At 43.2% G+C, this 20,358-nt stretch overlaps 3 protein-coding genes across 3 annotated transcripts; 1 reads left to right on the forward strand and 2 right to left on the reverse strand.

Annotated features, from left to right (window-relative positions):
• Window positions 1-1,061: 1,061 nt before the first annotated feature.
• Window positions 1,062-7,798, reverse strand: si:ch211-212k18.5 (sal-like protein 4). The gene is made up of 3 exons (XM_023268736.3): window positions 7,421-7,798; window positions 2,410-5,762; window positions 1,062-2,284 (listed from the first exon to the last, which is right to left on the reverse strand). The coding sequence occupies exons 1-3, from the start codon at window positions 7,494-7,496 to the stop codon at window positions 2,054-2,056; spliced, it is 3,660 nt and encodes a 1,219-aa protein (XP_023124504.2). The 5' UTR covers window positions 7,497-7,798; the 3' UTR covers window positions 1,062-2,053.
• A 1,748-nt stretch (window positions 7,799-9,546) lies between these two features.
• Window positions 9,547-14,404, forward strand: LOC111567599 (E3 ubiquitin-protein ligase CCNB1IP1). Its single transcript, XM_023268831.3, has 5 exons — window positions 9,547-9,594; window positions 11,029-11,371; window positions 11,462-11,608; window positions 11,874-12,048; window positions 13,671-14,404. Exons 2-5 carry the CDS (start codon window positions 11,075-11,077, stop codon window positions 13,835-13,837), a joined length of 786 nt encoding a protein of 261 aa, XP_023124599.1. The 5' UTR covers window positions 9,547-9,594; window positions 11,029-11,074; the 3' UTR covers window positions 13,838-14,404.
• Window positions 14,405-14,511: 107 nt separating this feature from the next.
• ttc5 (tetratricopeptide repeat domain 5) lies at window positions 14,512-20,187 on the reverse strand. The gene is made up of 9 exons (XM_023268817.3): window positions 19,973-20,187; window positions 17,925-18,057; window positions 17,625-17,836; window positions 17,110-17,260; window positions 16,854-16,945; window positions 16,554-16,757; window positions 15,897-16,111; window positions 15,637-15,781; window positions 14,512-15,553 (listed from the first exon to the last, which is right to left on the reverse strand). Exons 1-9 carry the CDS (start codon window positions 20,033-20,035, stop codon window positions 15,434-15,436), a joined length of 1,335 nt encoding a protein of 444 aa, XP_023124585.2. The 5' UTR covers window positions 20,036-20,187; the 3' UTR covers window positions 14,512-15,433.
• Window positions 20,188-20,358: the final 171 nt, after the last annotated feature.

Here is a 20,358-nt window from a genome sequence, read left to right on the forward strand (position 1 = left end):
GATTAAATGTGCACAAACAATGACCTTTAAAAACTTTCTCTCCTCTTCCCAGAGATGATTAGTATGTATAGAGCACTGATTAACGCTTATTGACGAATGATACATGTGATCAAAGCCTGTAAAGCTCCATCATCACACCTGTGGCCCTTTATCTTCACTTCTTTCCCAGCTGCTTTGTAAAACTGAGAATGATTAAAATGACTTCTCTTTTCTCTCTCTCTCACTCTCTCTCTCTCTTTGTTTTTTGATTGAGACACGTCCCTTGTCACTCATGAACGCATGTGGACAAACTTCTCACACATGGCTCCTTTCACTCCCTTTGTCCCACTCTCTGCCCCGGCCCATTCTTGTCCTTGGTTACCGGTTGTCATGGTTTCGGGAGCCGCTGTAGGCTAAAAAACTGGAGGGATTAAAGGCGGCCATTTTGGGGACAGCTGGACCAGGTTGGTCCCTGTTGCCCCCTGTCCTGCTCCCAGTCACTCTGGGGGGAAGAGGGGTGGCATTGTGTGAGGATTAGAGCTTCCTGTGTGTCAGCTCATTACATGGGGAAGGGGGGAGGGAGTATAGGGGTGAGGGGGTGATGGGGTGAGTAGAAAGAGTGAGGGAGAGAAATGAAAGAGAAAATGAAAGAGAGTGCGTATGAAAGAGAGCATGACACAGGGAGGGAGGGAGGGAGGGAGGGAGGTGGCAGCCTCTACAGCTGCACTCTCAATCACACTCATACAGGCTCTGATTATCCTTTTCACACACACATACGCAGTAGTGGGGAACTGAAACATATTAAAAGACACGGAGGGCAAAAAAAGGCAGAATTAGGAGACAGCTAGCCCAGCGCCTCAGACAAAGGACCCCCCCCTCCCTCTCCCAATCCAGACACACAGAGAGCTGGAACAAACAAGGGAAAACTGACCAACAGCGTGCATGCAGGCGCACACCGAATAAGAGTCATGCAAGCAGAATACTTAAACAGATAAATGAATTCACACAGACAGAGTCTCAAGCTGAAGCCAGACAATTAATACAAAAAACCCCCCTAAAAAAACAGACGAGCAACAATCACGTCTCCTCTTCACATTGCCATTGTTTTATTTATACATCACATGGGAAGCATGGGAACGCATTTGCTACAAAAAAAGGGGGTTTTACAAAGGGGACAGCAAAGCATACAAATACTGAACTGAGCAAAGCAGGAATGCAGTGAGTGCAGACAATTTGTGTAGGAGCAGAACACTCTCAAGTGCTTTGAGAGCAGGGGGTGGGGGAGTTATAACGGACGGGGCTCATCCTTGCTGGTGGTTTAACAATGCAGCCAACACCAAGGAAAAAAGGTTCGCCATCATCGGTACGAATAAGGTTGTGTGCCGCTGTCTGCTCTAAGTACAGGACTGCTCACAAAAAGAAACGACAATCTAACACAATCATCGACATCATTATTATTATCGTCATCATCAACAACAGCATCATGGTCATTGCTAGCATGTGTTTGTTTCAGTAGATGTTTCGGACACAGTGCAACTCAGAAACATGCATTCAGCAGCATCAGATTTTTAAAAAAAGGAAAAAAGAACATAAGTAACAATAAAAAGGCATAAAATGTAACCGCAGCTCATATTTACACACATCGGCCAGTTACTAAATTGGCCTGTTTTGGTATGGAGTTTATTTTGTAAAATTCTGGACACTCGTCTTCCTCTTGTTTTGTTTTTTCAGATCAGCTTATACTGGTTGTTTGACATTATACAGTCTGTGCTGAAATAGGTGTCAGCAAAAAAAAAAAAAAAGCACAAACAATTAAGTCTCATCTTGACAATGCTGTGAAGTGTGGAAGATAAGGCCTCACTGTGGTCTTTGAAATACAAAAATACATCGCTAAAATACTACATTCACAGATTTCTTGTAATGGTACTACAATATAACTAAATCTAGTTGCCTAATATAAAAGGTAAATATGAATTAGAATTAATAACTCTAGACAACAAATCTCATTCTATTAGAAAAAATACATTCCTTTGTCAGGACCTTTTTAAAACTGGCTGTCAACAACACTAACTTTCTATGCAGTGGTGTCCATAGCTTCGCCTGCCACATCAGAACCAACACTGACTGGTAGAGGATCTGAGCTGTCACCTTTCTCTGGGGATTTAGCCGATCCCTGCTTTTCATCCAGCTGTCCAGCGTTCTTATTGGTTGACTGTGAACTGCGATCCTCCACACAGTCATTGTCATTGGTTTGAGCCTTGGAGGGGGTATTAGTCGACGCTCCAGGGTGAGTTTTCATATGCCCCTGTTGATAGGACACAATAGTCATTTACTCACATGTAAACACAACAAAAAATGCATTTAAATATCTATCTATATAATACACTATTAATAGAACAGTGATGAATCCTCGCTATCTGTAACTCTTACCTTAAGTCCACTTCGGCTGGCATAAGCCTTTCCACAGTGGGAGCAGCTGTAGGGTTTGTCTGGGCGAGGAGGCTGAGTGTGTGGTGGTGGTGCAGCGACGGAGGGCTCAGGATCCTCTGAAGGCCTTTCTGGCACGCCATGACTCTCCTCCTTTGGAGTTTCCTTCTCCAGCTCTGGCTTCAACACTGGAAAAGCCTCTCTGGGTGTAGTGGTTTCACTCTTCCCTTTACTGTGGGCAGCATCTCTCTCCTGTGACTCATGTGATGCGCTGCTACAGGCCTCTTCTGTTTCTGGGATAGCTCTGGGACTGGCAGGAGGGGTGAGTGCAGGTACACAATTTGCAGCTTTTGGGTTCAATTTGGGACTAGTGGGAGGCTCATCTGTGGAGCAGGCTTCATCGCCATTAACCTCTGTGTGCAGCAAGCTGTTTTCTACAGCAGGCTTAGAAACACAGAGGGACAGAGGGGTGTCCTCAGCTTCTGAATTTTCTACAGCTGCATGAGAACTAGCTATAGGTGCTTTAAAAGGGCTGGTCCTGCCCAGGTCAGCGTGGGTCTCCTCCTCAGAGTATGTGGAGCCGTTTGTGGGGCTACCATCAGCTGGGGCGTTGTCTCCCAGACACAGGGGGTCCTCTGCTCCCGCTGAGGGGGGATTACGGGTCAGAGATGGACTAACACTGGGTGTTGAGCCATCAGATTCCTCAGTCTTCACAGCAGTGACATCTGTGGATTGCTTAAAAGCAGACCCTGAGTTTAGAGCATCATTTGGAGACTTAGAGCCTGTTGTTAAGGCCAGAGGAAGGAGCTGCTGTCCTTTAGATGGGGAGCTAATTGAGTCATCCTCGCCATCATCACAGATGGCATTTTCTGTTTCTGCTCCATCTTCAGGTAGCATGTCTTCGTCAGGTGGTATCTGCCCTCCTAGGTGCAAGCGGATGTGGTGCTGGAGTACCAAGGCATTGGTAAACTTGCGTGGGCACAGTGGGCAGGAGTTCAGGGCACGGGCATTGGGTGGTCTGGCACGATGAGTGGCCAGATGGGCTCTAAGGCTGCCCTTTGTGGAGAAGGAACGACCACAGAGCTTACAGGGGAACGGCCGCTCACCGAGATGAGTGGCCTGGTGCAAACGAAGAGCTCTGGGGCAGCTGAGGACACGCAGACACACTCCACACTGATTAGCAGCCTGGCCCGTGGGCAGAGAAGGGGTTGTTGTGGTAGTTTTAGTGCCTGAGGTTCCCTGGCCGGTCTCTAGTCCTGCAGCATTGGCACTAGGGCTTAGTCCGAGAGCAGCCAACATTTCCCTGCGATAGGCACTAGAGGTGGTGGTCAGGTCCTGACCATGTGTGTCCCCACTGGCTTCAGCATGGGTTTGTGAGGAGGTGGAGGGAGAAGAGGCAGAAGAGGCACCTCCTTGTGGCTGCTTTTCAAGCCTCTGTACCAGCCGCTGCAACTTGGATGTGTCTGAGGTTTGAGTTGAGGTGGTGGGAGAGGATGAGGAGGGGGAGGAGCTGGATGGTTTGGGGAAAGGTGGGAAGGGAAAGGGTAGCTGGTGAGGTGAAGTAAGGTGGGAGGTGGATGGGTGTCCTGGGGGGCGGAGAAGTGCGAGGTGGTGAGGGGAGGTACCTCCAGGAAAGACAATCTTGGGCAGGTGGGCCAGTTGAGAGTAAGGGGAGGCTGAATGGAGGGCAGAGTGAGGAGGAGGAGTGTTTTCATCAAATCGCTGCTGCTTTGCTCCTTTAAACTGACTACCCATGGAGGAGGGGGAGGATGAAGATGAGGAGGAAGAAGGCAGCACAGAGCTAGAGCTGGCAGCGGCTGCAGCTGAAGCTCTGTTCAACTGTAGCAATGAATGGGCAGTGGAGAGCAGCGCCATGTCCACTGAGGGGGGCAGGGGTAGGGAGGAGGGCGACGGACGAGCAGACGCACCAGAGAGGAATCCTAAAGCCATGCTCTCTGTCATCCCACGAACACTTCCTTTCACTGCATTAAATGGCTCGTCGTCATCCGCCCGCCTCTTTCGCCTTCTCTGGATGCCCCCTGAAGATGACCCACTCTGCGTTTGCTCTGACAGTGCTGGGGGCAGCAGGGAGAGGGACAGCTCTGGGTTCTGTTCTCTGTGTCGCAAGAAATGAGCTTTGAGGTTCCCCCGGGTTGTGAAACGACTCAAGCAGACGGGACACTGGTAGGGCCTTTCACCTGTGTGCGACCTCAGGTGGATTTGGAGGGATGAATCACTGCTCAGCACTTTCCCACAGAAGCGGCAGACATGCTGAGGGCGTCCAGATGAGGAGGTGGAGGTAAGGGAGGGGCTGGACTGGAGGTCCTGGGAGTGACTGGTGGTAGGAAGGGGAGGAGTTGGGAAACTAATACCATTGCTGTGACCAAATGAAGAGGTGTTAGATGATTTCTCATGGAGGTAGCGTGGCGGCAGGCCCAGTGACAAGGACAGTGGGTGTAGTGAGGCAACAGAGGAGCTGATGGTGGAAGAAATAGATGAGGAAGAAGAGGATGGCAATGAGGAGGAGGTAGAGGAGGATGAAGCTCTGCTACCATTAACATGTGAAGTGCCTGATTTGGAGATGGCAGGTTGGGGGAAGAGGGAAGATGGAAGGCTGCCAAAAAGTGATGAGGCTGTGGTTACTGGAGTGGCAGTAGAGGGATGTGTTGGTGAGGAAGATGATGCTCCTGCAGTCTTCTGGTTGCTGTCTGCACTGCTGGCCTGTGCACTATTTTCTTGGCCAAAGACAGCCCCTCCAAGCCTTAGAACGTGCCTGCAGATTTCCTCTGTTATCTGCATCTGGTGGATTTGCCGCTGCTGTAAAACCCTAAGCTCCTCTAAAAGCACCGCCAGGGTTGGTGGCACCTGGATCTGTCCCTGCTCCCCTGGTGAGCTGGAGGCCTGCTGCTGACCCGGACTGGAGCTGTCGCGGTGCGGCGGCACGCACTGTGAGGAGGAGGAAGAGGAAGAGGAGGAGGAGGTAGTGGTGGTGGCTGAACTTCCCATCGGTGGGGAGGTCATGGTGGAGTGCGAGTCTCCTTGGTGGGAACCAGAGGTTTGACCCAGGGGAGGAGGCGAGTGAGTCTGGGAAGACAGCGACGGGTGAGGAAAGTCTGGGGAGAGGGAGGAGTGGGTGTTTGGGAGGGATGTGGTAAAGGGGGCAATGTGGCTGGGCCAGTGGGGAGGAGGTGAGCTCTCGCTGGGTAAGGAGGGCGCGTGGAGCCCTCCGGGGGATGGGCGAGGGGCCAGAGGCGTCTGGCAGTCCTGGAGAGAGGTGGGGGATGAGGAGGAAGACCCTGATGAGGTCACTTCTGAGCCCAGAGATGTGGATGGCGACTTTATGCCCAGGTGATCATCTGTGGATTGACAGGAAATGAAGAGTATTTTAGAAAAAGTGACAACCTGTGGTTTTCTTTGCACTGTTACGCAACAACCCATCTCCAATGACAACTCAAATATCCAGTTATGTAAATTCATTAAAAGATTCTGCTTCAGTTACAGATTGTTTGTTCCACTGCTTCCAGTTAGTGTTTAGAAATGTGCAAATTTGTACACGTACTAAAAGATACTGTTACAACTTCAAAAGAAATGCCTGCAAGGAAATGGCTTTGAACAAGCAAATAAACATGTGGAAGAAAACTCTGCAGTCTATGAGTCTTTGTAATGTCTTGTCTCAATCTGTGCTCTCTGGAGCAAAACTCCTCAAACATCTTGCACACACAAAAAAGCTTACAGACCACCTTGCTGCTATGGCAACACATTTTAGAGGACAATGGGCATCACCAAGACAACCCATAACCCCTCTTAACCCACCCCCTCCCTACAGCAGTTACGTCTTTCATCTCCCTATTCACCCTTCCCCCTTACGTCACAGTGGAGGTCGAGGGTCAGGCCACGCTAAGGGTTCTGGGCACTGTCCAGACAATCTGATTGGTCAACTAATCTGACCTCTGCCGCTCAGGGGTCAAATTCTTTCAGAATCTTGAGCACAGAGTGAGAAAGAGTAAAAAGAAAAAGAAGGGGGGAGGGTAACAACAATGGAGAGACTAACTATTCCCTCCTGGAGAGATATAGTGATGGAATGAAAGACTGTACCTCTGTGAAATTCCTTCCCTGTGACTTCTAAACAACCCTGAACCTGCAAGAAACACATAAATAACTCCAGTCTAAACCTCCGCTTTACCTGCAGAAGCTGGTGCATGCACTTGAAGCTACATATCCCGTTTTAACAGCACTAACGTCTCTCTCTCCCCTCTGAAACTTATTTTCTCATCCATCCGAAACCCCCCCCCCCCCAAACTGTGTAGGAGTATACAGTCAATGGGGGTGAGAAAGAGGGAGAAAGGGAAGGGGAGGGAAGTATTGAGAAGGTGGAAAATGGGGGAAGAGGGGCACATAAGGAAGAAAAGCAAGGATGAAGAGCAAAAGAAGAAGAGAATAGAAGGGTGGAAGATTAATCTTTACCAAAAACACTGCCTTCCCTTCCCCCCCAGCCATGCACCTTATTGTGAGCAAATAAGAGAGGGCTCTATACCAATCAAAGACCTCCAGCAGTCAGCGCTGAGCAGCCTGTTGGTTTCCTAGAGGACGAGCAGCACGTGAAAATGGCCACGGATGTATGTTAGTTAATCCTGCTCTATTCACTTCACAGGAACAAGTTTATTGGCCCCGACCAAAATGCCTAAGGCCTCCGTTTAGTGGGGCCCATTGCGCTAAATGACTAAGCAGGAGGGTTTTTCTTCACTTGACACAGTTAGATCTGACAGTTTTTAGTCTTGTTAAATCAGGAGCGTTTGTTGGAATATCTCCATGCATGCGAAAAAAGAAAGAAAGAAACCGCTCACAACAACTAAAGCAATAAGTTTAACCCCAAACTTGTGCATTAAAGATGCTCAAACTCTTACAGTGAATTCCACACGCAGTGATGCGGCCGTGCGTAAAAGCGCAAGCAGCCTCTTTCTAAAGAAATTCAAGAAAATAACACGCACGCACACTCGTAAAGATGTTTTCTTACCGTGAGATAGGAGCTTTGGGCCCCCCGGATCCGCGTTAACGAGATGCTGGGGTCTCTTCTGCTTCCGGCGTGACATGATTCACGGCGAGTCAGACAGAGAGGGGGGCATCAGTCGGTTGAATGGCACTCGGCACGTTTTTGCGCACTTGGGCGAGCTCCTGCAAGCATCCAAAGTTCAAATGTCGTGCAATTCCCCCAAGTCCTTAGGTGAGAAGAACTTAAAAGATGTGCTTTAAAAGAGCAGTTTTTCATGGAATAAAGTTTTAAAAGATAATAGGAAATCCGCCGGGCTGCACCGTGTCATATGAAGCTGCCGTGCGTGTGGCTGTTTTCTAAAGTCTCTTCTCCCCCCAAAAAAACTTGTCCAATTTGCGCCCCTCCTCTCCCACTGCTGCCCCGCTGCATGCACATACAGAGAACACACACACACACACACACACACACATAGGCTACACAGCATACACACACACAGAACCACTCCTTGTTCGATGATATTTGCATTTCAATGGCGTGTAACACACAGCCTCCCTGGTTCTCTCTTTCTCTTTCTCCCCAGCTTTATTTTTTCCTCTATACACTCACACAGCAGCTATAAACTTTCAATAAAACATGACAGTGGTGTCAAAGGAAGTTGGATGCCCTAAAAACAAATGAAAATTGGCGTCAGGTTTGGTTTTGTTCAACATAAATGTTTTAATTTAAATTTTAATTTAAAGGAGATGATCAAATGCAGATGGAGTTACAGAAATCTAACAGGTGACATATGGGTCAGGTGGTGTCCTGCATGTGCGCCCCCCATGCGCAGCTTCCTAATCCTCAGCATGGTGGATAAATAATGAAATTATAGCCATAATAATTGACAAGCAGGTGGTTTCCGTCAGCAAGAGTCAAAATCCATCTTCCCGGTTCTGTTATTGCGCTGAGAGGGGTACAGGCGATATTTATAACCCTTTTGATTTCCATAGGGCCAATTATCAACAACGCTGCAGTGCTTTGAAAGTGGGGGCCACACATCCATTCCACATGCATGCATGTAATTCGTGTGTTATCACCAGGCGCATAATACCCCATCCACCCCCATCCACGTCCCCCTCCCGAAAAAAAAGCATCTTATACTGGAGCTCTATTTAAAAGGCAGAGAATAGATGGGAATCTTTGACAATGGCGTGCTGGACACAGTTGAGTGAGCATCTCCCCTCTCTCACTATGAACCCCCGGATCCACTGCTGCACAGCACAATGCCCCTCTTTCACCCCCCGCCTTTACTCCTGTACCACGTGGAGAAATGGATAAAAGCAAGAGAGAGAAAAGTGGGAGGAGGCGGTGGTGAGGGAGGAGGGGGTGCCATATTTAAGTAGGTGTCTCACATTATACATATAGACCCTCCACTTGCAGGCTGCACAAGATATCTGGGTGTTATTTGATTTCACGGGAAGTAACTGCCACTCAGAGGGGTTACAGTTCAGCCAAGCTTGCGAAGATCACTTGAAAAATATAGAAAATTATGTTGGATGTGAAGTCAAACTCCACGTTGTTTTTAAAGTCAAACCCTTTATTCAAGTCAAAGTAACAACACACAGAGCAAAAATTAACAAAAAGCATATTAGTATGACCAAAAAAACGCACTTACTATGCAGTGTTAGTGCATTACAGTTACTTATATGTTCTTTTTAGAGAACTTTTTGTAATTTACACTGAAATGAATGCATATAAACTTTTTGGGTACTTTTATCAAAAAACTGCAGATCATATGTGCAATATTAAATTATCATGAGCAATATTGCTTTATTACTTTGCCAGAAAGTTTCTACCTTTTTTTTAATTTTTTTTTTTTACTTTTCTATTCTAGTTTCATTATGAGTCATTGTTTTTATTAAATCCATTGTATTGGTTTCCATTCTTTTTGGCGCTGCTGTTAGTTTATTCTTCCTATATACTGTACTTTTCTTGCTTTATTTTTATGTGATTGTATTTTTTTTCTGGGCAATATCTGGCACAGTGGTCCTACACATATCTCAGATTAATTATGTTTCCACATATTATGTTTATTCTTTAAAAAAAAAAAAAAAACTATTATTTTTGCCATTGTTATTGGGTGAGTTGCAATTAGCCAATCAGATTACACTGGTAGTTTAGTATCACCGGATACCACCTGCTGAGCTAAGAGCTAACTGGTAAGTATCGAAGTAAGGGTTTTTACCGATATAATTATTGCTTAAAAGTCGCGTAGTCCAGATAGAGTCCAGCAAAAAATATAGTTGTTATCGTCAAAAGTGTTTATTTAAACCAGGAACCGAAGGAAATGGCAATGACATGACAGTTAAACTAGCTTAGCTTGAAGAAAATCTCCCCTAGCTAGCCTGCTAGTGCTAGCATGCTAGTGCTAGCGTCTAATGGCCAGTAATGGTGGCTACGTGGAGCTACGTTTCATTTAACACATATACTGGGGGTGTTGAACTACGATTTATTTCATTTTAATTGATGCAGACGAGAAGTCATTAGAAATAAGCCTGAAGAAAACTCTAAAAGCCATAGAGGAGTGGTTACTAGCAGCCACAGTCCAATCTACAGTTAGTATAACTTTACACACTAATGTAGAGCTGCCAGTGAGCACAGAAGGGCTGTTGTGTGATGGAATTAAACAGTGCACAACACCTAACACAGCTGGTGTCAGGATCTTTAAACATTCAGAACTTAACCATGCCCAGAAATCTTTACATTTTAACTTGTTTCAAATGTGAGACGTGACAAAGTAAAGTTATCTCTCTTTCACCATATGCTAGCCAATGATCTACATGTCATAGTGAGCGCAGGATAACTAGACAAGTAGTTCTTAAACTGTGTATCTTGGAATTAGTCTTACTTGTGATGGCTTACAGAGTTAGAGTTATATGTACAGGTGTGCCTTGGAAACGCTTGTGACAAAAACATTTGCGAACCACTGAGCTGGACCAGTTGCCAACTTTTAGCTCCAGCTATCTGGAGTGAGATAGGTATTTCTTAAATTGATTATTATTACTAATATTGATTGTTAATTGCAAATTTTATTAAATGATGATTTCGATGACCAACTCTAGTCTTGATATTCCTGAAGAAATGATGCAAGTGAAAAAATTGACCCACCACAGTACCACACCTCGATAACTAATAATAATCAGACCAAACTGGTTTCTGTGAAATGGGGAAAAAACACCAAAAAATGTACAGTATTATTTTAGAGTGCTTTAATGCATGATTGGAAAGACAGATGCATGGATCTTGGAAAAATATAGAATTACAACATTTTGTTATTACTTTTTTTAAAAAAAGAAATACAGAGCCAGTGCTATTCTTAAAGCAGCAACATCACTGGCACCAAAATAAACATAAGGATCCAGTGGGCCTTGAAAATCCAAAGATCAAATTTAAAGAAAAAACAAACTAAACTAAAGCTAAAGACTTACATTTTACACATCTAAAATACAGCTACACAATGTAACCACACAATGTCTTGAGTCATGAAATGCACCTGAAATTTGATGGTTAAGCTGCTCCAAGTTAAATGTACAGTGTAGCTGTAGACTATGTATGCTTTAAAGTATTTTCTCTTAATGATTGTCATTTTTCAGGGGTTTCCATTACTGACCAGTTGCTGTACGGTCTACCGTCATAACCATGTCTCTCTGCGACGACACACTCCTATGTAATTTCCCAAAGTGTCGGAACAAGCTGAGTGGATTCGCCTGGGTCACCGCATGTTCACATGTTTTCTGTGATCAGCACGGATCCGGTGAGTTCAGCCGGTCCCCCGCCATCTGCCCGGCCTGCTCCTCTGCGCTGTCTGGGAAGCTGGACATTGTGAGGACAGAGCTGTCGCCCTCGGAGGAGTACAAAGCCATGGTGCTGGCAGGTCTGCGACCAGACATAGTTCTGGATATCAGTGCTCGGGCTCTGGCCTTCTGGAGCTATCAGGTCCGGTATCCTCCTGTCTATATGAATGCAGTGTACCTCAGTATCTGCCTTTAAAAGACATTTGGTTTGCCACTTGCTGTGTTTTTACAGGTCCATCAGGAGCGTATGTATCAAGAGTACAGTCTGTCACGAGCCGACACGCAGCTGAAACAGATGGAGAAGGTGTTGACCCAGCAGAACCAGAGCAGAGAACTGGAGCTCAACGCCATGAGGGGGGAAATCGCCTCCCTGAAGAAAGTAAATGACAGCTACAAAAGTGCTGATTCGTCACATTATTTTACAAACAAACCCATATCAAGCATTGCTGAAATTTGGCAATCGTAATGTGGTTGAAAATAGTCCCAGGTTGCATTCTGATTTGTGAAAAAAATGCTGTGTTTGTTGCACATCAGATAAGATGGCTCAAAAAGCTTAAGGAGTGAAATGACCCATTGTCATCATCTGTACTTGTGTTCTTAACTTTGGATTTTGAAGACATGTTTTTTCTAACTGTTGATGTCAGGTGATGGAGGAGTATAAGAGGAAGTACAGTGAGGTGTCTGAGCGGCTGATGGAGAGGAACAGACAGTACCAGAAACTACAGGGGCTGTACGACTCTCTGAGGCTGCGTAACATGGTGGTGGGTGCGGGGGAAGTAGACACAGTGCCACAACCTGGATATCAAGACTTCAACACAGGTAATAACACATGTGGGCTTTTCGGTCCTTACACAAATTTTATGAAAATATTTTGTAGCTGCTTTTCATATAAAGAATTATGAGTAGGTTGCCATATTTTGATCATTTTCCCTGTTTCCAATTAGTTTTTGAAAAGCTACCTGACAATGTTTTTGATGTTTAAATGTCAAATGGAATGAAGAATGTTCATATTGATAATAATTTGATGATTGAATGCTTATTTATTAGGTAGTATTACTTTCAATTGTGAACAACAATGTTGCCTCTTAGACATTTTGTTACCAGAAAGTTATTCACCAATAATTCTTACAGCTGACTAATCATTCACCCTCTAAAACCCAAGCAGTCTCTGTGCATTTTTTGCTCCTGTCATAATTTTACTCACAAAAGTCCTGCATCTCCATGGAAACATCACAATCCTGGTAAAGAAGTAGAGAGAACTCAAAAATGTCTTCTGAGCAGTAGGGCTGAAATATATGCAAAAAAATAGATGATATGTGTTGTAATTTTAGTGAGAATTGTAATTTCCCCTTTTTCCACCAAAAAAATAAAAAAAATAAATGTGATTGTTGCTGCAGTTTGTACCCAAACCAGCAAGTTCCCTTTTGTCTGAAGAATTTTCATGCGTAATTGTTTTTGAGTAACTTACATGCTTCTCTGGTGCGCTGATAATCTTTTTTAAGATATGTTTACAGCAAACGTTTCAATTTGGGGGATTTTAAGAATGAGACAGAATAAAATTGAATGAAATCTAATGATTTCAAGCTTAGATTTGGTTCTGTTTCCTGACAGCACATCACAGATGAGTTGTTAAAGGGCTGTCAGAAGGTTGAAAATCCAGCAAATCTGGTGTTACAGTTTCTGGATAAATGGAGTAATTTGCCTATTTTGTTTTTTAAAGATAACAAGGATTTCAAACCTTTGGGGTTCAGAGAGTTAAAGGACCATTAGAAACATATTTTAAAGTGATTTATAGAACCTAGCTCAAGTTAAAAAGGCACTATGTAAGTGTGAATCATTTATGTGCTTGGACATGGAGGGTATTTAGTGGTTTGCAGTCTGCAACTTCACCACTAGATGGCCCTAATTCCTGCACACTGGGCCTTGAAGTAATTTAAGCTTGTTAGGTAGGAGGTTATTGCTGTTTATTGAGCAGCTTTGGATTTTGGACTGTTGATCAGACAGCCAAAGCAATCTGTATCAACTTGGCCTCTCATAGCTGCAGTAATTATTGATTTTATACATGACACGACAAATCAGTCGATTGATTAGAGGGCACATTAGCTGATAGTGTAAGTGTTAGTTGCAGTCCAAAACAACATGTTTGGAAGGAAATTTATTGCAAAATGTCGATGTAGACAAAACAAGAAAGATAAATATGAATTGGATGCCTTCCTAAAATCATGAGGTCAGGTTTCACATGCTGAGTAATGAGAAGAGGAAGGAAGCACAGCAAGAATAATGTTACATAGTACAAAGAAAGACACAGCTGCAGGTGTTTGGTCAAAAAAGAGATGGTCATCAAGAAAGAACAGCAGGAGTAATGAGCCAGTTGTCTATGTCAGGGAATTTTAGTTGGAATAACAATGAAGGACATCCATCAACTCTTCTGTGTCACCCAGGGGTGGCTCGACAGGCGACTCCCCAGAGAAGCCCTCGGTCCTTTGCCCTCGGCCCTGATAGGGACAGCCGAATCTTCTCCTGCCTGGAGGCCGACGGAACCAAAACTTTCTTCCAGTTCAGCTCTCCTGCCTGGGATAAGGGCCGACCCTTCATCAGTAATCACTGAGAAGAACAGGTTTCATTAACTCATACGCTATTGATGTAATGTGTTCTGTTGGTTTATTATTCATCGAGTTGCAGGTGTTTGCCTAAAGTGCCTTTTTGTTGCGGTTATTATAACTTTGAACCTTAAATGTGTTTTGAACCGTTCTGTGACACACATTGACTTTTAGTTGTCTCTGTACATTTGGGTTATAGTAAAATACAGCCTCGTATGTCTTTTCACAGAGCACGTCTGACAGGCTATTTTGTAATTTAGATAGGACGTGTTCCAATACAAGTATAACCTTAATTTACAGTATGCCACAAGTTTAGATTTAGTATGTCCCAGTGCGGGATGTCCTACTGTATCCTACTATTGTGGCCATTTTGATCTTCTGTCCTCATGTACATCACAGTGTCTCACATATTACAAAGCTGGAGCTGCCAAGAGTGCACAGACAGATGGTAAAGCTTAAGGCACAATATTATTACAAATAAGTATGTCCCAATTGTATGCGTACTGCACGAGACAGCGTGTTCTTTGTTTGGTCAATTGCAGTTCATACTGAAATTAAAAATAAAATGCAGGGATTACTTCAGATGACTAAAATGCCTAAACTTCATTTGTTCTTTAAATCATATTTTAATATAAATATTTATACTTCAGATATGCAGTATGGAGGTAGACACTACAAGATGGCACTGAAACATGTTGGTGTTTATTGCCATGTTAGATTTTGCATAAGAAAACAAACATTTCCTTTGTCGGGGTAATCCATATATGCTACTGAACCACTACAGTGAGGTGATGTGTCATGCACACAGTTTTAGAAATTTGATTTGTGGTGTTGCTCAAAAGAGTAAACTGTCGATTTGTTACACTGAAGTAATCTGGATTAAACCGAGCTATTGATTGTTTTTTTTTTTGGGAAGTGTTTAAGTTGTGACGTCAATGAGTTTGTCACTGCATAGTAATCAAACCAAAGCAGTTGTTTGACTGCACTACCCAGACTGAGTGCATTTCTCATGATAGACAATGTGGTGAAGATCAACAGGTTGTTTCATGAAAGATATTTTGCATGTCATAATAGAAAAAGTCTAAATTGTAAAATTACTGTTTGCTGATTTCCACGTAGCTGCATCAGTTTCTGAGTCCTGGTATTGTTTTATATCGAGTCATGGCCATACTGTCGTGGCCTACTGGGATACTCCATTAGAACACCGCCATTGTTAACAGCATCAGTAAAACCTGTCACAGTCAAAATATGTTTTTAAGGAGCCCAGTTTGGTCCACTGCATGATCCCACTTTGAGCATTACCATTTTAGGACACCACACAAACAGTGTGTGTACGGAAAAAGAACATTTCCTTCAAGGTAAACTAAAGTCATAATGCTGACATCACATTGTTATCACAGGTTCATTCATTTACACAATAACCCCATGTCCAACCCCATAACAACAGAATACAAAAAATATAAATATCAACAAACATAACATGGTGACCTCTATATACAAAAGAACACATAAAAGAGGCACAAACTTTGGACACTTGGAAAATTTATGCAAAATCTTCTTCTAAATCCAGCAAAAAAACTTGGTCTGTGTGCTTCTGGCTCAGTTCATTCTCTCTGGGGTTTGTAGCTCACAGAGACAGCAATCTGACTTTGGATGTTTTGTTTCTTGCCATTGACGATGAGGAGCAGAGGAGAGTCCACTCGTATACTTCTGAAATCAAGCGACTGCAGAAAACATGGAAAAGTCAGACACTCAGACAGATGTTACTTATTGTGGAAAATGTACACAGGATGCATTAAACACTGACCTTATCTTTATGTGTTATACTGTGACGTTTGACTTGAGGTTCAGGAATGACTACGGAATCACCAATCAGGACGCCCCAGCTGTCCGCTGTGTTATATACCATCACTACTATACAGGTCTCCTCACTGTCAACCATGCCAAACGTACTGGAGAAAAGAGTGCAAGACTTTACACCACTAGAAAAGTACAAAAACTCATTCTGCTCTATTACACCAGATCTGTGGATGAGTGGACTTTAGTTGATATTAAAGCTGCACTTACAAGGCCATACGACCCTCAGAGGCCAGGCTGAACACCACCTTCCCCAGGGCAGCCACCCCAGCATTATGGCCGTGTGTGAGGGAGTTAAGAGTTCGAGGCTCCAGGCTGCCAATACGACCAGACGGTGAGCGAAACTGAGGAGAAGAGCAGGGACCTAAAGCTGATGTGTTGAGGTTTGACAGCATTGTCCGTAGTCGGCGGGCTTTCACCTTCCCCTGAACAAGTGGAGACACTGAAGGTTAGGAGAGAAGTAAGGCTGCACTTTGCTGCCACCTTGTGTTGGTGGTTTGCCATCTTGGTTTTTTTTTTTTCCTTAGCCTTTTATGAAACTAAATATCTTTGTGTTTTTCAACTGTCAAGACTTTTTGAGACAACACATCTGGCCCCAAAAATCTGAGGGGCATTTTTGGACATTTTTGAAACCAAGCATCTTTGACTTTCTCTGTTTATTTAGTCCCAACATATCTTTAAATGGGTCAAAGTATGTAACAAAGCATGATTTCCATCCACTTCTCTTCAGCATGTTTAGAGCACAATTGCACTAAAATCCACTAATATGCAATACAGTATGAGTATGACAGTGTTTTGTAAACTGTCTCAATTATGTAATAACATAAATTGCTGTGCTAAATGAGGCTGAACTACGTCTTCACCTACCTTGTTCTGTATCAGTTCTGTCACTTTCTCCAGATATTCCAGCAGCTGCTTCTCTCGCTCTGGCGGCTCATCCCAGCCTGGGTCGAGCGCCGCTGCTCGACTGTAACCGCCGAGCGCAGAGCCGAACATCTCCTCATACTGGAACAGGGTGGCTCTGTTGAAATGCAGCTCTGGGTAACAAGAGGCAGCTCTGTCCACATTCTCCTACAGAGGGGTAAGTGGAAGTAAAATGTACTGTCAGTGCACAGACTGGTTTTTAACTATGGAGATGGTGTGTGTGCTTTGTGTTTGTATACTTACAGATTGTGCATAGGCACTTAGAGCTTGTTGAGACAACTGTGGATTCTGTCCACAGGAGAAAAACAGAGATACGTAGGCATTTCCCAGGATATCTGTGAAAACAGTAACATAAAATACAACTTTAAGAAAGAATGTGTGAATTTTCTCTTTGGCCTGCATAACAAATAAGCTCCTTCACTGCAAAGACCAAAAGGAGCACTTCTCCACTTCACGGTGTATCATGTTATGTTCCTATTGTGTCCGACTGTCTACTCACACCAGGACGTCCCATCTGTGACGTCCAACTGGACAGCTTGTCGGGCCATGTCCACACTCTCCAACACCTGCTTGCCGTGTGCATCTCTGTCAGCGACTGGTAGCTGCCGCAGCACCATAGATAGGTTGCGCAGAGACACTTTGTTCTTGTTCTACAGGGATGCAAAATAAAGCACAGACATATGAGTTAATAAGTGAAACATACAGTGGAGAGATGAGGAAGAAAAAGTTAGTTCCATAAAATTATTTAGGGATTAGTACTCAGGAACAGCCCTTAAATTCATTGGATGATGTCTCAGATTTTCTGTAATTTCACAACTGGAAATTCTGAATAGAAAACTAGTTCACAAAATTGGAAAAATGCTGTTGACTCTAATTAGTTTGCATATTCGATCTTTAAATTACATCTTACTGCTTTACTCTTCCTCTGGGTTTGTGATTCTTGAATTATGTTTTTTATATAAACCCAAGGTGACTGAATGGAGGAAAACAATGTAGACAGACTTTTCTTCATACCTGCTGCAAGGCACCAGTAAAGCAGTTCTTGGCACCAATCAGATCTCCTTTTTTCCAGTACTGCTCGCCCAATGTGTTCCAGCCCTCGACCAGGCCAGGCTCCAGCTTCACAGCACGGGAAAGGCACTCCTCTGCTACAGCACTGAAGTCTGGAGCTGCATTCAGACACCTGCCCTTCTGCAGCAAAAACTCTGCTTTGTGTTTAAAGGACTCTGTTGGAAGATCCAAAGACACAGTGGCTGTGAGTAATAAGGTGCAACTCACAAACTAATGGCTTGCTACTGAAATACAACAACTCACCTTCTTTCTCTTCCAGCTTCTTCAGTGTCCATTCTACCTCCTGTGCTACATCACTTTGTTTCTTTCCAGCTTCCTCCACGCTGTGAGTCTCAAAATAATGGTCTCTGAAATTATACACTTCATCCACCAGGTCCTGTGTTGAAAAGCAGGTGTTGGGAAGGTGAAAAAAATAGGTTATGATTACTTAACAGTATATTTAAAAACAGATCAAAGTGCACATTTCTAATAGCAAAATCTGACTGCAGTATATTGCCGTCAGAAGACCTGGGTGACTGAGTCTAGAATAATAAATGTTATATGAATGATGTGATTCAAATAATTTTTTTCCAAAAGTAAGAATTTTAAAAAGGCCTGAAGCTATTCATGCATTAACCCCCCCCCCAAGATTAATAATAGTTTATTTAAGATGTTAGGATATTACTTTAATGCTAGTGCAGGTCTGATTACTAAATTTTTCTGTCCCCTCAAGTGTTTTATAATGGAGATTGTTCCGTTTCACAGTCTCATTGCTGGATATTTGCAGTAGTTACATTGTTTGTCATTATTACCTATGTAGAACGTTACACCTGCAATCAATAAAATAACTACTATGTCAACAGGCAGCCGAGTAGCAATAAAAAAACACATTCTATTGTTTTACTGTTAGTTGCTGTACTTAGATAAGCTATCATTACACTTTAAACAGATTTTTACTCAGAATGGAAGAGGGATGACCTTACTTTACCTACTCAGAAAAATAATAGTTATTCTGAAGGCTGTCTGGTTCTGTTTATTTTAATGAATGGTTCCTCACACAACTTGATGTCATGTTTCTTTGATTATATTGAAGTTATTTGGTGGCAGATAACACAATTGCAACCAACAATAATTATCATTTAATCTGTAGATTATTTTCTCAATTGATTGATTAGGTCTATAAAACATCAGAAAACACTGAGAAATAGCTATCACAATTTCCCAGATCCCAGGTTGGCATTTTGTAATATGTTGTTCTGTCTCACCAACAGTCCACAACCTGGATATATTAAATGTGTTAAAATGCAGTCCTAGACATTCTGCAGATTGCTACATTTTATTTTCTTTGTGTACAAATTACTTAAAAAACGATCAAGTCCTATTTAGAAAGTCAAGCCAGGCAAGTCCATAACATCTAATAGTTCCTTATAGAACCAATTTTTGCCAGTGTTCTTTGTAGCACCATTTATGGGTCCTAAAGAAGACATTTTTGGTGTTAATTTGAGGCATCTTTGGTGGTTCTTGGATGAAATGTTTGAATAAATGGGTCTTGACAGAACCTCTTGCTAAAAGGTTCTTTGTGGAACTAAAAATATTTTTTCTATGGCATCACTGCAAAGAGCTAGTTTTGGTTCCAGTAATCACCTTTATTTTTCTGAGTGTAGAGCTTAGTGTTGCACGGTGTATGACTTTTAATCTGAAATAAGCTGACAAGGGGGAGTAGTGACAAAATGCCTTCACTTTAGCAATGCTCAGTATCCCATATCTGAAATAGACGTCAGTGTCCAAATACCAACAATGCCTCTGCTGTAGTACAATACTGAGATGCACTAATACTTTGACAAACTATTTGCATCAAGTGTATGCATTTTCTGTATTTTTTGGAGGTGTGAAACCTTCAACTGATTTAAGGGAACATGTCAGTGCATCTACAGAGCTCATGCATGGTGCACTGAGCCTAAGGCACACTGACAATCTGGTGAGTCAGCAAAAATGGTACAGATCCAATCAAGGAGTGCATACAAATCATCTATATGGAAGTTAAACGGGGTAGTGTGAACGATTATAAGCCATTCTACATACAGAATAAGAAGTCTGGATAACATTACACATCTGCCACAGTATGAAACATAAAAGCCAGACACCAAAAAATGTCTGTTAGCATGACAGCCTGTTGTTATAGTAACGACTCGTTTAGGATACGTCAAGCGAGAAACACACTAAACAGACCTCACACGAAGTCAACAAAACACAGAAGTAATGAATCTGCAGGTGTATCTAGATAATAGTGCGACACTGCCGAGTTGACCTACCTTCATAATTTGCAGTTCGTTCTTTTCTTTCACAGGTTCACCACTCTTCTCGTCTTCCGCCATCTTTGCGTTAGCTCAGAGCAGCAGCAGCCCGTTAGCGACGAAACCAGAGAGAGAAAGAAGCCAAATGCGGCAAGTTACAAAATAAATACTCAATTTGAGACTTTAATGTCTCCGTGCTGACAGAAAACGGTCACTTCTTTCGGGACTCATCACCAATGCAATTAGTCTTTGCACGGAGGAAGTGGGCTTTTAATTCCAGTCCGTAGTCAAAACGAGTCCGACAATTAAATCATCGGAAATTCGCAAATAGACTTTACTGTTTTTTTATTAGTAAAATAGAACTTTAAAACAACTTTATACGCGCGGTCATGCATGTATTTCAC

Source organism: Amphiprion ocellaris, chromosome 23 (assembly GCF_022539595.1).
Source record: "Amphiprion ocellaris isolate individual 3 ecotype Okinawa chromosome 23, ASM2253959v1, whole genome shotgun sequence".
NCBI lineage: Eukaryota > Metazoa > Chordata > Actinopteri > Pomacentridae > Amphiprion > Amphiprion ocellaris.

Bases quoted from the DNA above. Each gene is read 5' to 3' on its own strand.
- si:ch211-212k18.5 (XM_023268736.3), bottom strand. From the start codon at position 7,496: ATGTCACGCCGGAAGCAGAAGAGACCCCAGCATCTCGTTAACGCGGAT. The intron at 5,763-7,420 runs GTAAGAAAACAT...GTCAATCCACAG, and splicing joins CCCAAAGCTCCTATCTCACG to ATGATCACCTGGGCATAAAG. The intron at 2,285-2,409 runs GTAAGAGTTACA...TCCTATCAACAG, and splicing joins CCAGCCGAAGTGGACTTAAG to GGGCATATGAAAACTCACCC.
- LOC111567599 (XM_023268831.3), top strand. From the start codon at position 11,075: ATGTCTCTCTGCGACGACACACTCCTATGTAATTTCCCAAAGTGTCGG. The intron at 11,372-11,461 runs GTCCGGTATCCT...GTGTTTTTACAG, and splicing joins TGGCCTTCTGGAGCTATCAG to GTCCATCAGGAGCGTATGTA. The intron at 12,049-13,670 runs GTAATAACACAT...TGTGTCACCCAG, and splicing joins ATATCAAGACTTCAACACAG to GGGTGGCTCGACAGGCGACT.
- ttc5 (XM_023268817.3), bottom strand. From the start codon at position 20,035: ATGGCGGAAGACGAGAAGAGTGGTGAACCTGTGAAAGAAAAGAACGAA. The intron at 18,058-19,972 runs GTAGGTCAACTC...TTTTCAACACAG, and splicing joins ACGAACTGCAAATTATGAAG to GACCTGGTGGATGAAGTGTA. The intron at 17,837-17,924 runs GTGAGTTGTTGT...ATCTTCCAACAG, and splicing joins GAAGCTGGAAGAGAAAGAAG to AGTCCTTTAAACACAAAGCA.